Source organism: Mugil cephalus, chromosome 12 (assembly GCF_022458985.1).
Source record: "Mugil cephalus isolate CIBA_MC_2020 chromosome 12, CIBA_Mcephalus_1.1, whole genome shotgun sequence".
In the NCBI taxonomy this organism is placed as follows: Eukaryota; Metazoa; Chordata; class Actinopteri; order Mugiliformes; family Mugilidae; genus Mugil; species Mugil cephalus.
Window position 1 is genome coordinate 10093087 of NC_061781.1, and position 15867 is coordinate 10108953.

General features: G+C 41.0%; 1 protein-coding gene across 1 annotated transcript in view; it reads right to left on the reverse strand.

The window, feature by feature from the left end:
* epha6 (eph receptor A6) overlaps window positions 1–15867 on the reverse strand; it is a 164431-nt gene that overhangs the window by 145208 nt on the left and 3356 nt on the right. The window contains exon 2 of the mRNA XM_047601591.1: window positions 7737–7801. Coding sequence (XP_047457547.1) covers window positions 7737–7801 — 65 coding nt within the window. The remainder of the gene's footprint in view (window positions 1–7736; window positions 7802–15867) is intronic.

Sequence of the window (15867 nt, forward strand, 5' to 3'; positions counted from 1 at the left end):
TTGCACTGCTAGGCACAAAGCTATTACAAGACTATATAGACAGCCCCAAAGAAAAATCCTGTTTCAATCAACCGCACATAATCTGGGAAACAAAGATGTTCAACAGCTGATACGAGTCAGGCTCTTTTCCTCGAGAAAGTCAAGCCCTAACACAAAATTTAAATCCAAGTTGAATTCACATTTGGGTCTATGAGAAGTTCGTCTGAAAATGTTATTTAAGACAGGAGCATAATACTCTCTAGAGCTGATACGCTGACAATGAATAGGAAGCGGTTTCTCAGACCTAATTTAGTTATTTTGTTCTCCTCGGACATCGAAAACGTCAGGGATATTATAAAGACAGCATGCCATTTAACTGGATTAGGCACACAAAGCTTGGCAGGGCTTAAAGACTTTAAAATATTTTGTCACAAAAGACATTTTAAGTACCTTGCTAAGATACATGTTCAAATTACAGAACAGACAAGATCTGTAAATCCCGTTGCACAACCACAATGAAGCAACGACAAAAACGAACAAACGTAGTAAAATGACTAGTTAATACACTCTTCCTGCGGGATTTTTTCCTAGTGTGACCAAGTTATAATGTCTTTTTGGGTCCGCCTGATGGTGCTGCAGCAGGTTCAATGGTAGAGAAGAGTATCAGGTTTAGAATACAGCAGGAATGCATCATTGTTGCTGTAATATATTTTCTGATGCAAGTCAAGTGAAACAGACAGGAGTAAACAACCTACTGGAGATAAAGCGCAATGACCTTGGGCAGGTTTCCTCTAACTGGGCCACCTCACTCTTCTTCTGGCGTACACATGAGAAATGTGCGAGCACACGACAGTAACCTCTTCATGCACCTGGATTTGTATTCTTTTCATTTCTCTCTTCCGTGTGTGTGTGCAGGTTCACAGTGCCTGTTCTGTGTGAGGCAGCAAAAGAAAGTGTCCGCATGCAAACATTACTGTATTTTTGTTCCCCTTTGAGTTAATGTGTGTGAGCAGGCCATCTCTTATTTAAGTGTCCTTACCATGAAGTCAATTCCCAGATGAGCAGAACCTTCCCGTCTGCCTGATTGCACTGACTGAACTGATGTAGACTGAGCAAAAAAAAAAAAATAATAATAAAAAAGAACGATTCCCTAGATTTATCAAACAGGACCCAAGGCTTCTGCACAGACTATATAAATAATCACTTAAGAATATATTATGAAGGATCATAATCAAAGGTTAGACCAGCCCTCAAGAGTTTTTAGAACATAAAAGAACACATTTATCCAGTCAGGCTATATCCGGTCACTCAACGTCACAATTGTCATGAATAGTGAAACAAACTAATGAGACCAAAACCATTCTTCGTACCAGGCTGTAAACATGTTTAATATTGCTGTAAACTTGGGTTTTTAAAAAGGCTTTATTAAAAGGAAGACTAGTGTCAAAAATGCTGGCTGAATCCAAGGGAGCTTCAGGTGCCAATTGTAGAATCCCCTCCCGTTCAGCCACGTTGTAGACAATGAAACTTTGACCTCGTACTGCTGGTATTTTAACATTGGTTCCTATGGGGATTTGCTCCCTTTTGCAGCCAGCCTCAAGTGACCACTAGATGAGCTGTTTTGCACTTCCTCACGGGCTTCATCGTTCAGACCTGTAGGTTTCCGCACAAAGCGCAATTGTCCTATTGTCCTATTTCAGGAGTATCACTTTTATTTTGCGAAAAACTGTAATGAAATGCAGGCAATGACTGTCTATGTTAAATGCTACTTCTAATTATCTGCACTTGTATCGCTGCACGTCTAACTACGTTGCAGCTTATAATTACCCTATAAAAAATGAATGCTTTCCCAGCTTTAACCTCTTACTGTCCCACTGTCTGTCTCCCTCCCCTCTCTCTGCCTACACTGGCTATGCATTTAGAGTAGGAGTTTTCTGCCAGCGTTTGTCAGCTCATCTTAAGCCAAACACACACACACACACACACACACACATGCACACACCTAGTTTCTCCCTTCCAATGCATTGCCATCAATATGCAGCAAAGGTGAAGGAGGAGAGGGAGGGGGAGCTGAGACGGGTGGACAAAGGCTGGGAGGTGGAAGAAACCAGGAGACAGGGGGGAGAGGAGAGGACAAAATAAGGAACAGAATGAGAAGGAAGGGTAGACAAACAAATGCAGCTGAAGAAGGCTTCATATCAGTCAACAAACTGGTCATATAAAGTGCAATATTGCGAAAGTAAAAGTCAAATAGCAATTTTCCAAAGCAAAGTGTACTCAAATCTGGACAATCATTGGAGAAACACTGACGATATAAGGTGGATTTGATTATTCCTTCTGAAATCAAGGAATGTTACTCTAAAGTGTTCAATCGTATTACAATACTATCAAACTATTCACTGTTGTCACGGTTCCACTATTTTTTATTTTTTTCTATTAATATGTTGTTTGTCTTCCTAGAAGTATTCTTTATTTAGACTGAACTATTGCCTTTTTGTGTGTTTGAGAAGATTCCCAGAGCTTTCCTCTGTTCAGCAGAAACACAAGTCTGTCTGTCTGTCTAAACTCTACCTGTGTTTCAGCAACCACAGATTCTATTTTCTCCCCTTGGTTGCCATATTCATGCATTCAGCGCCGGCGTTCAGCTAGGAACTAATAATCTCCTCACTCTTCTCCCTCTGTTTTCCCCTCTTCTTTCTATTTGCATCCGCCCTGTACTTCCCTGGCGTTCGCTTTCTCTCCCCGGCTCAGCTCCACTGTATTCCTCGCACGGTGAGGGTTAGCCCAAAAAGCTGTCAGGATATGTTTTGCTGTCAGCGAGATGCCGAGTGGGAGCGCATTAGATATTGGCCTCAGTGTGTCCCTGACAAGAAACAAGCCAATTAAGGAATCCCCCAGCACTGCTTAAGCCCGGTTATGGCAGAGGTCCCTGAGACGAACACTGGTGTGCTAAATCATCATACCTTTTTTATACTGGAGCCTCCGTGGGGAGAAGTGGAGTGATTCTGGATTATTCCCCGTTTTTTTTCCTCGCAGAGCTGCCGGCCATCACTCAGCAGCACGCCTTAGAGAAGTTTATCTGAGCTATGAAGGACACTGACATACAGATTTTTTCCCCTCTCTTCTCCGCTCTGTTGTTCAGTCTCTCCGGGCTAATAGTATTAGGGTTGGAAGAAGTGCTTTGAGATAAGCTTTAGGTCGTGTAGTTGCAATCAATTACTGTGGTTAAATATTGCAATAAAAAGATTAAGGATTAGGATTCAGGGGAAAGCAAAGAGGCTTGAGAGGCCGTGCAACACGTCTTCAACAGCGTGTAAGCACTCGGATGTGTGTCCGACGTGTTCATCACATTCATTTTTACTCAGTGTGACTTACACCCAATCACCACAGAGCCTCTTTCTATGATTTTTCTCCCTCCTTTCAACTCCATCTCCCCCTGTCACCACCTCCCCCTACACCCCACACCCTGCTTGCTAACCCCTCACAAACCCAAAGCCTAAATCTGACTACAATCCTCTTTCTTCTTGAAAACTTTCCCCAAAACTGACAGACCGATTTGTTGAGGGGACTTTGTGCCGGCTGTCATGTCGGGAGGGTGATAAAGAAATCTTTGTATTGTCATCTTGCGGTGTGACAAAACAACGCAGCAGGCGGCTATGTGATGGACGGAGAAGCTACAGCAACCCTAACCCAAACCATTTAGCACCTAAGCTGCGAAAAATGGCTTCTAAGCGTGGCAAATTTACTTGCGCTCAAACTCACTGAGGCCAACAATCAGCACCAGGAGCCTGGTGTTGTTTTCTATTTTTGCGAACCAAATAACCATTTCACCATTTAATCTGTGATGGTTGTAAAGATGTAGACATCTCTACTATAATTTATAGAAACAAAGATCTTATATAACACGTGGCAAAGAAAGGTGCATATAATAATGCTCTTGCAACCACAACTTTGTGTCTCTATTACATCTCAATTGTGACTGTGTAAACACATTTACTATATGTCCCCAAAACAGAAGTAATATAAGTACATGCACAGACTCTGAGACAAATGTCTTGCTCTGAGCTTAGCGCTTGTGAAGTATCAAGGGTTGCATAGCCTAATATTTGACTGTGAAGTGTTCCGGCAGCAGTAAACCAATATGCCGGCATTGTGCTCCGCGCTTACATAACACTGTTTATATGCCCCCAGTAGGTATGACTTACTGGCTGCTTGGGATAGCTGACAAAAGATAAAAATAGGATTACCCTCTCCTTTTATGATGGACAAGTATCATTGTGTGTGCTCAGACCTGCCTTTTTCTTTTAGTTAGTATTATAAAGTCAATGAGTGAGAACAAAAGACAACATTAGGCATTCTTAATCCCTTAAAGCTGTTTCGTGTAATTTAATAAATAAGCTGCTCCACTCACTGCTCCACTCTCCCCCTCTTCCCCACATCACCACCCACCACTGGGAAATGACTCATGCATATTTCAGCACTGTGTCTGCCCATTCTGAGTGGAGCTTATTGTGGCTGCATCCCAACGCCAAATCAACCCTCGCTCCCCTCTCCTCTCCCTGTCTCTCTTTCATTTACCCCTCTGACATCCCGTTATTTGTCACCGTTCCACGTTTCAGAAAAGCTGGGGATGCACACAAGCATCAAGCACATGGTTATTTTTCTCTTTTTTCCACCGGTGTATCAGTATCAGTACACATTTATTAATTTACCGGAGGAAAAAGAAAAAGTTTTTACATTCAAAGTCTTTGAAAGACACCGTGGATCAATTTCTGTTCAATACGCACAAACCTAATAAGTAGAACCTTTGAGGTTGAATGTGTTTTCTAACTCTGAGGATATACCCACATTATGGTCATTAACAAACATAACATCAGTCCTCCTCGGACAGTTCCCCCTGTAGGCCAGCTGAAACAGGTCTATTTACTTTCCAAGCAGAACAGGTATAAAATAATCAAAGGGCACCTTGTTACCGAAGGCTGAGCATGACCAAAATGTATGATTACTTTTGCAGTCCGTAAACATCTGTTCACAGCTTTCGGGTGCGCTGTTTATGATGTGGACCTACAGGGGAATGTAATCTAAGGTTGAGGTAAAAAAAAAAAAAAAAAAATGTATTTATTCCCTGTAATGTTTACTTATTATGTTACTATTATGTTTACATATTTCTAGACAAGAGTGATTATCACCCAATAAGTGTGTTCAGTGTGAGGAATTTAATAGTCCAACCTTGCAAATGGAAGCTGCACAACCAGCTTTTATCAATCAATCTAAAGATGAGCACAAGAAGAAAACAACAAGAAAAACCTGACAAAATGAGAACAGAAATGTGGAAATCAAAGAGGGTAAAAGACACGAATAAATAAGCAAAACGTATTTTTATCTGAACATTTTCTTATTTTTGCTACAATTTTTCATGGCACTCCTGGGGGTCTACTGTATAATTAGCTTTATGCGTATGTACTTACAGCATCGGGGTAGGGGTTAGGATTAGAGGAACGCAGACCAAGAGACGTGGTGCAGAGACACTGAGTAAGGTGAATGGAACAGGAGGATGATGATGTTACTGAAACAATGGGCAAGGAGTTGTTGTATTGTGCTCCGAGATCTGTCCTGCTCACCTATATATTTAAGGGTTGGAGCGGCATTAACTATGACACACAGATAGCTCTTCTCACCCAGTTGTAGCAATTTGCATTCAGTGAGAAATTCCAAAGATCTCACGGTGTCCACAATGAATAAGTGCTCATAAATCCACTTTGTATTCACAGTAATAGGCCTTAAGCACTTGCCAGGGAACCATCATAGTTTAAATGTAATTTAGTAACACATCTCATTCTTAACATTCCTAACCATGGCCCTCACCGCAGGTACAATGCCAGCAGGAACTGGCCACTACTAATAGTGTTGAATTGCCGGTTGAAGTCAAGCAGAGTGTATGTCTGCACAGCCACTTGCAGAGTTATTTACAGACTTTTGATAAAAACTCCTCCATACCTATATCCCTCCACTTCACCTTCTATGCCATATCGTACGACCAGCTATACTCCTGGCAAATTCATCATCCAGTAATCATTTTGCAGGAGCTGCTGCATATGAAATCATTTTTAGATGTGCAATGGGCAGGACTGACTGACAGCAGTTTATATGTGGAATTAGAACCAGCGTGTGACTCTGATAGGCAGCTACATGGCGTGCTGCTGTATCGGCCTGATACCGGGCTGTGTCTAATATGGTGGAGATTGACTTGCTCTTGCTGGCTCCCAGCTAGTGAGGGGGATTTAAACTATTTTACCTTCCCAGATCTTCACACCTTCCCTCAGGCCCTCACCTCGGTGCCTTAAATATTAATGGTAAATCGCAGGATAGAGGATGAGTGAGGAGGGGAGAGGGCTGACAGCTCAATCACGGAGGCACTAGCCTCCCTCCTCTTCCTCAGTGCTGTGGGCGGCTGTCACCACAACCTACATGATGTAATCACCTCCATAACCCTGATATGGGCCACCAAGGGCCAGTCTGAAAGAGATAGGACGACAGAGAAGGTTGGGAGGGCGGTCGTCTGTCTGCGGGTTTTAGGGTCAAAATTGACAGGGTAAGGACTGAGGATTCAGTATGTTACTGTGACAGCATGAAGTTGCTTTTTAATCGTGTCTTTATGCCATTTTCTACATGCAGCATGTACTGTTTCTCACAAATCTGATACTTATCACTGATGGGTGGTCATTTGTGAATAGAGAGTTAAATGTGGCCAAAGAAAGGACTGAACATGTTCAGATTGTCATAAACATAGCAACATAGCCTCTGTCCACGTCCTGCAATAAGGCTCGATCTTGAATTGAGCTGTTTCACAGTTAATGGTTATAGAGAAGAGGAACACAATAGCACAAATGAATAACAAAAGTTGAAGCCGGGTAATTCTTGCTTACGGCGACAGAAGACATTTTCAATCAGTCTTTCAGGTATTCTGACAGAACAAAGAGGGAGAGCGTTTGACGAAATGGGAAGGTTTTCATCTCAGGACGTTCGGTATTCTGTCAGCACATCCATATTTTATGATTCAGATATACTGCGGCTTCTGTTTGGCGCTTTGTTAATACAAAAAAGTTCGGATTTTCAGCCGGACAAGACAGTGCTACGGAGCCAGAAGCACTTAATGCTTGAACAAAATGGGGGGGGTGGGGGGGGGGGGATCCTTTTGAAGTTGCTGACTGACAAAAATGTAGACCAAGGTACAGCACATGCAGTCATTGTTTCTGTACTAAGAAAGAGACTGACTGTAAACCTGGACACTAAGTTTTTGCATTAAGAAAGATTTTTAACTTCTCTCCTGAAGATAATGAACAGGAATGACGGATAGAAAGACAACATGTACTCTGAAAATATTTGTAGCCTAATGATTGTATAGTGACAAGATCATCATCTTCATTAAATCAAGCTTGAGACTGATATAAAATGGTTAAGATTGTAACTTAAGAACATGGAAGATTTAAGGAGCCAGTGGGAGAGGGCACGCATTCACAGAGCGAGCTCCCTTAGGAAACTTGGCTCATTTTCTCTCTCCAAATTACGGTATTTCCCAGGCAGGCAGCCAAATCTGAACAAAACAAGGAAGTGGACATCTAATAGATCATTGCCACCGTTCCTGACCTGTTAACGTCAATATAATTGATCTCATTGAAGCAGTAATGGCCACGCATTTTGAACGAGATACACAAACAAACAAATGTTATAATCAGGAGCAGAGGCTCCCGCCTTACCCCATTTATAGGATATGTCTTCCATCCAAGCTCTCCGAGCACCGACGTCGTATCCAGCAGCACAACTGAAATGGGAAGAAGAGGAAAAATACAACCATTAGCGACCTGACAACACAGAGAAAGTCCTATTTTGGCACAGGAAATTGAAATATCAGTCATAAGCATGTTCATCTAGGCATTTTAATATTAACAAAAACGAGTTTCTTGTATGAATATTTATGAGCGCGGCGGCACATTCAGTGGGAGCAACATTTTTGCCACTTGCGACACAATTTGGGGACTGATGGATTGCAGTCAGATTGCTGTCAGCAGTCCATTCCCTCCTCTGCCATCCACCGCTTTGCTTCAGTCTCACTCACTACAGTATGTTCCTCTACTGAGACATAATGAGGGACGCATGCATTCTCTAACCTTCCTACGCCACGAGTATTATATTAAAACCATTCCATGTTTTACAGCATGTAAATATGAGTTCATTTTTTTTTCTTCAATACACAGTGACTGGTTTTGATGCAGCATAGTAATATCTGTTGATTTTCCAAGCAGTATTCAGAAACAACACAGTTTTACAACGGGGAATATTGCCATCCTTGTCAATATTTTGTCTTGCTCTCAAGGACAGCGGTTTTAATAATTCAAGAGGAAAGCGATTTTCCCAGACACAAGACAAGTGCTTCACAGAGAAAAGGAGAAGACCCTGAGTTTACCTTCAGAGTTACACTGCTAAATTAAAAAAATATATGTATAGTTTAACCACCCTTGTGACAACATTAGGGAATAGTAGTAGACATAGATCCTGATGCATTTTTGGGAATTCATAAATATTACATGGAGCCCAACCAGTCACCTTGTCAAATGTGCCAAATGCACAGTGCGCATGCCAGTACACTTACAGGATGTCCTAATTATGTAAGGATGTACTACACCATGAAGTAGATCTGAGAAAACAATACCGGTGTCCAGGGAGACAGTGATAGCTGGCACAGTTCCCCCTGTAGGCCAGATGAAACACTAGACTGAAGAGGTTTCGTTTAAAACTATTCATTTCTTATGGTCATCATTGTTGAAAGTGTTCATCAGTGCAGAAATTCATCTTTAAACCTTTCCTTGAGCAGCCGGCGACTTGGATCTTAAACACCACTCTGTGAACCACACATGACCAACACTGATTTCTGACAAATCACCGTGCGCTCTCAGCTTGGATAACAACTGATTTTTAAGTGCCAGTCAGACATGGATGTCCTCTTGATCTAAGTGGTCCTCGGTGGGCTCATTACGAACGAACAACTCTCTCTATAAGGGACAATATTTCCTGAATAAATCTCCATTAACATCATTACTCTGGGAGAGCTGGTTACTACAAGCAAATGTACATCAAAGGGAAAGGCTATTTCAGTGCTGTGATGTTGTGATTATCATCATTTGCAAATTACAATGTCAAGGCAAAAGAAAAGAGATATTTATATCTCAGCCAATGTAAAAAAAAAAAACAAACAAAAAAAAAAAAAAAAAACAAGGCAAATGGACATGTTTGAATCTGTTCCCCAGTTACGAGACAGCACACTTCTGAGCTTGGCTGACAGAGGTTGTCCGAGCATCCGCTCATTGGGCTTTCATCAGAAAAGGTTCTTCGACTTCAGCTCATTTCCTTGAAAAGCAGAAGGGGACACACTATAGCAGCACAATGTGACACCTGCTTTTTTCAACAAGCCAAATGAGTGTATCACAGCATCAAGGAGTGAGGAACAGCATCCAGGATATGCAAACCCCAGTGACGACAGAGTCGACAAAACAAACAAATGTGTAAGAAAAGGAGGAAAAGGGGACACAAAGCTAATTCTGAATTATTCTGTTATGCGTGTCTCTGCACAGATAACAGAACAAAATAAGACCCTTTATGAACGCAAAGCAATAAACCAGGGCTCTCCTTGGAGGTGCACATGTATGTCTGACTAAGACCTCAGGTGATTTACCTCTGAGGCCTTGAGATGCCTACCCAGTGGTTAGCCTCAAAAGCATGGCTGAAGTTGGGCTGAAGATCCAAAAGAAACTTGACTGAGTGCTGGACAGAGTTCTACACACTAATGAAGCAAATGTGCTTCTTTATGATGAAAACTGATAGAAAGCATGATGCATCTCTCAAATATTAATGTTAGCAACGTGTATCAAAACTCATTGGATGAGGTTTTATCATTCAGTAGGATAATGAAACATAGAGCCAGAGCTTTCATGTCGAAGAGGTGCAATGTTCTGACTGACCGAGTGATTCACCAGGGCCCCGTTCTTCATATGATGCTTAAACGATCCAAGATCATCGGGATCATGGCTGGTACTAGCAAAGCTAACGTGATTAGTCTGTTTCTTCAGAGCTGTGTGAGAATATGATTGGAATAGCTTATTCAGTATCAATAAAATTCAAGTATTTGATATCAATAGTTGAGACCATCCCATAGATAATTCTAAGCTAGCGCCCAGATCTCTATACTTTTATGCTACATTGTGATTTAGAAAGCCAGAAGCACAATGACTTGGAAACCCCCTAAATTTAAGGTCATTATCTGTTAAAAAAAAAAAGGCTATATCTGGAAAAAAAAAAAAGGTTCCCTCAAAATTACTATAAACTATTCAAATAAAAACTGAGGGCCCACACCTGCACGTACTCTGTATTATCTGTCTTGTCACGGTATGTTTGACTAAACGGCTCTTCAGATGTTAAATCCGTATTTTATTTCTCCACTACATTTATGCACTCTGCTCTCAGTGCCTCACCAACCAAAAATCAATTGACATATGTAAGGAGATGCAAAAGCAATGAGCTTCTGGGGTTAATGTAGTGATAACTCCTGAAGTGAAGGAAATGTATTTTGAAAAATACTGGTTGCTTGTGCTTCCTGACACGTGTTGAACTCTTATAAATGTGAATTTATGAATTCATAGAAATGTGGTGCATACTGGTAAAAAAAAAATCTGATTCCCTGAAAAGAGCAAAGCAGAAACAGAAATGCTGAGTTTACCAGTGTAGAACGTGACCATGTGATCAATCCCACATTTTGCTTAGATTTCAGATTAGTTTTCTAATGGATTGCCTCCAGTATGTGTGTGTGTGTCTTTTTCTGCCCTCCGATTCCGGGTCTGTGCCACGTCAGTGTCGGTGCCAAGCTGGAGGACTAGCTGGCATGGCCAGTGGTGTTAATGGTCACCATTAGGCTACTGTGGGCAGGTAAGGAGCACATTCCCCAGAGAAAGGTCTAATTACTGAAATCTGACTGTGCCACTAGCTGCAGTGAGCAGATTCACACCTCGCAGTATATAAACAACAGCTGACGTACATTACAGTAAGGGGATTAATCCCACGTGTTTGCTTAGATTTTAGATTAGCTTTCAGATGTTCATAAGTCCCAAAGCCAAAAGTGCACGCCAAACCACGTCACTCCCTCCCACACATGGAAAAACACCAGCCATTATTTCCATTACTTCTCCACATTATAAAGAACGATTTCCATCAGGCAAAAACAGCAGAGTGCACATGCTGACCAATCAAGGCAGGCTAGGCTTTCCGGGAGGGTGTCTTAAAGAGAAAGGGGTTTCAGACAGAAGGTAAAAAGATTCAGTGTTGCAAAGTACAGTATGAGAAAAATAATGTGTTTTTTTTAACAATAAAACATGTAAAATTATTGAAGCACATTTTTCAAATTATTTTTTTAATTTGCATAATGCTGGCTCTTTAAGTTTAGGGAATTGTAAATAATTAAGTCTGCTGTAGAAGTGTACATTTCTGTTAACTGAATATTTCCCTACGATCAAAATGTAGTAACAATGTGAACATTTCCTCCTCTTAGTTTTACTTTCTTGAGAAAGTTTTAGGGCTGAAGATGCTGCTCCTTTATCTATAGAACTATAATGGCCATCGCAAGGCACACTCCTGTCTAATTCTAAAATGATCTTTATTCAGAAAAAAAATGAAAATATAAGCACATCATGAAAAGAGGGCCACGTGATATTTATATAATAAAATATTAATGGGAAACCGAGCCCTTTACAACGGGAACTGCACAGCAGGTAATGACTCTTGTTGTGTTGTAGCAGTCAGAGATTTGGTGTAGAAAATGGACATTGATTTATATAAAAATGTAGTGGATTATTCTATTGATTGACCACCTTGTCCAGCACAGCAAGAAAAGACTTCAAGCTGATCCTTTCATCTTCCAATCCCATCCTCTCTGCACTCCCAGCTTAGTTTAATAGTTCCTCTTTTGCCCGGTTGTGAATCGGCTCCAGCATCTGTGTGTGTGTCTTTTCCTGCCCGCCGATTCCGGGCCTGTGTCATGTCAAAGTCTGCGCCAAACCAGAGGACGAGCTGACATGGCCAATGGTGTTAATGTTCACCATTAAGCTACTGTGGGCAGGTAAGGAGCACATTCCCCAGAGAAAGGTCTAATTACCGAGAGCAGGCTGAGCTGCTCGCTGCAGTGAGCAGATTCACACCTCACTTCACAGTATATAAAGAACAGCTGCTGTACATTACAGTAGGAGGCAGTGCGGGTGCCTTCAGCGGAGAACAATGCACTGTTGGGTCAAAACCCTGTGTTTCCACCTTTAGAAGCACCAGGAGAAATGGTCTGGTTTTGACATAAATAGACTGTGTGATGTGTTCATTTGCGTTAACCTTTGAAAATCTTGAAAAATCTACCACAAATCTATATTGTAATGTGAGAAGGTGGATTCTGTGCTTCATTTGTGGAGCACACAAAAGATAACACCTAAAGAAAGCAGCTTATCTGTCAGACAGACTGGCTTTTTAATCATTTAAACCTTTTATGATGCAAAATGTAGTTACAACATTTCCAGATAGTATGTGGGTGCGTGTATGCAAGCACACGATTTTAGAGAGCGCACTTGTACTTGGCGGCGAGTGTATACTTGGGTTTAGGTATATTTGTCTGCTGAGCAGCATACCTGCTTGTGTACACTAGAAATGCCTGCATGCACTGTATATATCCATCCATCCTCCCTCTTTCTATTTCTCTCCATAGAGTTATCTTTCAGGAAGGCACCCACAGACCCAGCCTGGAGCTTAGAGTCCTCTGGGACTTCCACTGGTTAGATATAAATAGAACATTAGCTGGCTAACTCATAAATATATGGAACTGCAGTAGAATGATGACATCTCTTGTCTGGTCTACAGCCCCTGCAGCCACACAAACACCCCAAAATAGCTACACCCCGAACAACAGACCTAAAGGTAAGTCTCTTCAAGTGTTACTTCATGTAAATTAGAAGTGGGAGCAGGATGAGTATCCAGACAACAGCGATGCTGGCTGCCTACAGGTGTGTGCATCACTGCCTCCAAATGTAAAGCTATGAAACGGAAGCCTCTTGAAGGCATTTCTTGTTCAGATTTAAGTCTGTTTTGAATTCCGGTATGGTCTGATATTTAAACATTAAAAGTGGGATGAAGTCAGAACTCAGTATAGCTCTTGAAATATTTAGCTTTTGGTAAATTTGATACATTAGAAGGATTTTTATAGTGTCAATGTAGAGACTTTTATGCAACATTCAAGTGTTTCTGCTGCGGTGAAAGATTAATTCCAAGTTTCTGAATGCATTTTTTTTTCTAAGACTACTGCAGCGTCAAAAAGCAAAGCTAGTCTTATTTTCAAATAATGACACGGCCTTTTAATTTGCCAGCTTCCTCCATACCCACGCCGGTAAACAGCTCGCAAAAAGATAAACAGCAGCATTTCATGAACACAGACTTGTGGAAATTGATTTCAGAGAGGATTGCATTGTCATTTAGCAGTGTAAACAAGAGTGGAGAGCTCTCAGCAGATGAGGAGATGATACGCTGTGAAATGGAAAACTATCCACAACAGAGGCCACCTGACAGGCACGACAGGGATTTCAACACATCTCCGTACTTCAGATCAAATATTCAGCAACATAATACACAGCAGCAAAGCAAATCTGTTAATGGTTGTAGGTGTGTTTAGAGCCAGAGACTAGGCACTCATGCCAAGAAGGTCCAACGCGAAATACGAAATCAGTCCAATAACAGAACTGCACTGTTAATCGTGTTGCAGTCCTGGCTTCATGCCCATCAGCAAACACCTGTTTTCAATCATTTATCATGTTTGGAACTCACTGCACTGACACCATGGACTAGGGTGTAGCTAGGACTGCCGTATTCATGAGAAAGATACTGCTAAGCAACCATCTTTTCCTAGCCACCGTGGCTAACCATTAGCAGTTAACTAATGCAGGTCATGTTCACGGGGCAGTTGAAGCAAATCGGTTGATATAATCAAGAAAAAAAAATGACACACCCTCTATTCTACTGTAGGGTTGCTACCCGTCCGGTGGAAATGTCCTTTATTTGTCAATAAAATGTTATGTCCTGTATTGAACCAATATGGGACACAATTTGTTCTGTATTTTGACAAAATGTCCAATACAGGTTTGTCACACACACAACACACCATCACTAATCCAACAAAATAAAACACAGGAAAAACTACAGTCAGCAAAATTGTCGTTATCTACCATCTACGATCACAAAGCAGTAAGAAGTACACTTGGAAAAAGAAGTAACTCAGTGAGCTAGAGTTTCTGATGAATCCAACACTGTTCAGGGAAGGAGTAATGTTTTGCACCTTTTTTTTCTTATTTGAATTTAATCTTTTTTTGATCTTATTTGAGGCAAACAAGTTTACAAGTGTTTTTTTGTTTTTTTTCTATTTTAAAATGTCCCCAGGGTCCCCACAGCAAGGACAACTTAAAATTTACATTAAGTTCTCTATTTATTAAGTTTATAGCTATTTTAAAATATGCACAAATATGTGTTCATTGGTGATAAAGCATCTCAAGCTTTAAGTATGACTAATTGCTATCTTGATCACCCCCTTTACACTCGTAGAAAATAAAACTGCTGCAGGCATCCCATTCCATGTGACAACCCTACTCTACGCACTTCCAAGCAGTTGTGCAATTGGTCAGTACTGGACAGGAAAAAGTATATTTCAGGAGATTTGCAAATAATTGCACCATAAATTGAATAGCGTCTGTCCTCCGGCTCATGTAGCAGCATTCGACATGAACATGTTCAGTTGGCTCAATGTACAGTATGGCAGCCAAGATAAGTCGACTAGTCACGTTTACGTCAACGACTAATCGACGTCAGCTCTTGAAACAGTCTCAGTACCTTCCGCTGTTTTGTCTGCCTTTCTGTACTTGGCGCACGAGCGCAGTAGTGGTAATCGGAGTCGGCCGTGATGTCACCAGAAAAGCTGTGGCCAAACAGTATCATGTTTAACTGGCCATGACTGGAACATTTCATCAAAAAATATAAAAGAGAAGAATGTGCAATGCATGTGTTTGACGTGACGTTATAACAGCGACGTCATGCCTTCGTTTTAATTTGCACATCATATGATGTCAAAACTGCTGGTACAGAACTTTATTACAAGTTTAATGTACGATCATCCTAACTGTCTTCTTAGTTTGCATATACCTTAAACTCTTATGTAGGAAATGAAGGCATAACGAATAAATTACAGTATTAGGAAAATATTTTAACTCATACATATGAGACTACAAAGACAGCTAAATTGCATAAGTAAGTTATTCATCATTTGATGTTTTCATTTCTGAATACATAAAAAAATACACCTAAAACTTGTGACCTCTGACATTTCCAACATAATTCAAATTTGCAAGTTGCACGGCGGTGAAAGCGTCTAACAGTCAAAGTAGACTTTGAAAGCATCTACCTCCCCATTCTGAATCTATTAACATTCAATATATACATATATTTTCTTTTTGAAAAGTAATAGCCTTCAGGTTTCCACATCGCATTGTTTTATGCAGCTTATTTACATACAGCACTGGCTCTCAAGACAAAATATAATGTCACAAACCCATCCTTCAGGTACACGCCTTCGGTCAGATTTCAGGTGAGCACAGAAAAACTTTGAAAAACGCTAAACCTCCTCCCAGTGCCAGACCTTGAAGATGTAATTCTGCACAGGGAAGGTCAAACATCTAAGAGGAAAAAAACTGACAAAGAGAGATATAATAGTGGACGGGGACGACAAACAGCATTCACTGAGGAGAGTTTGTTTGACCATTTATGACA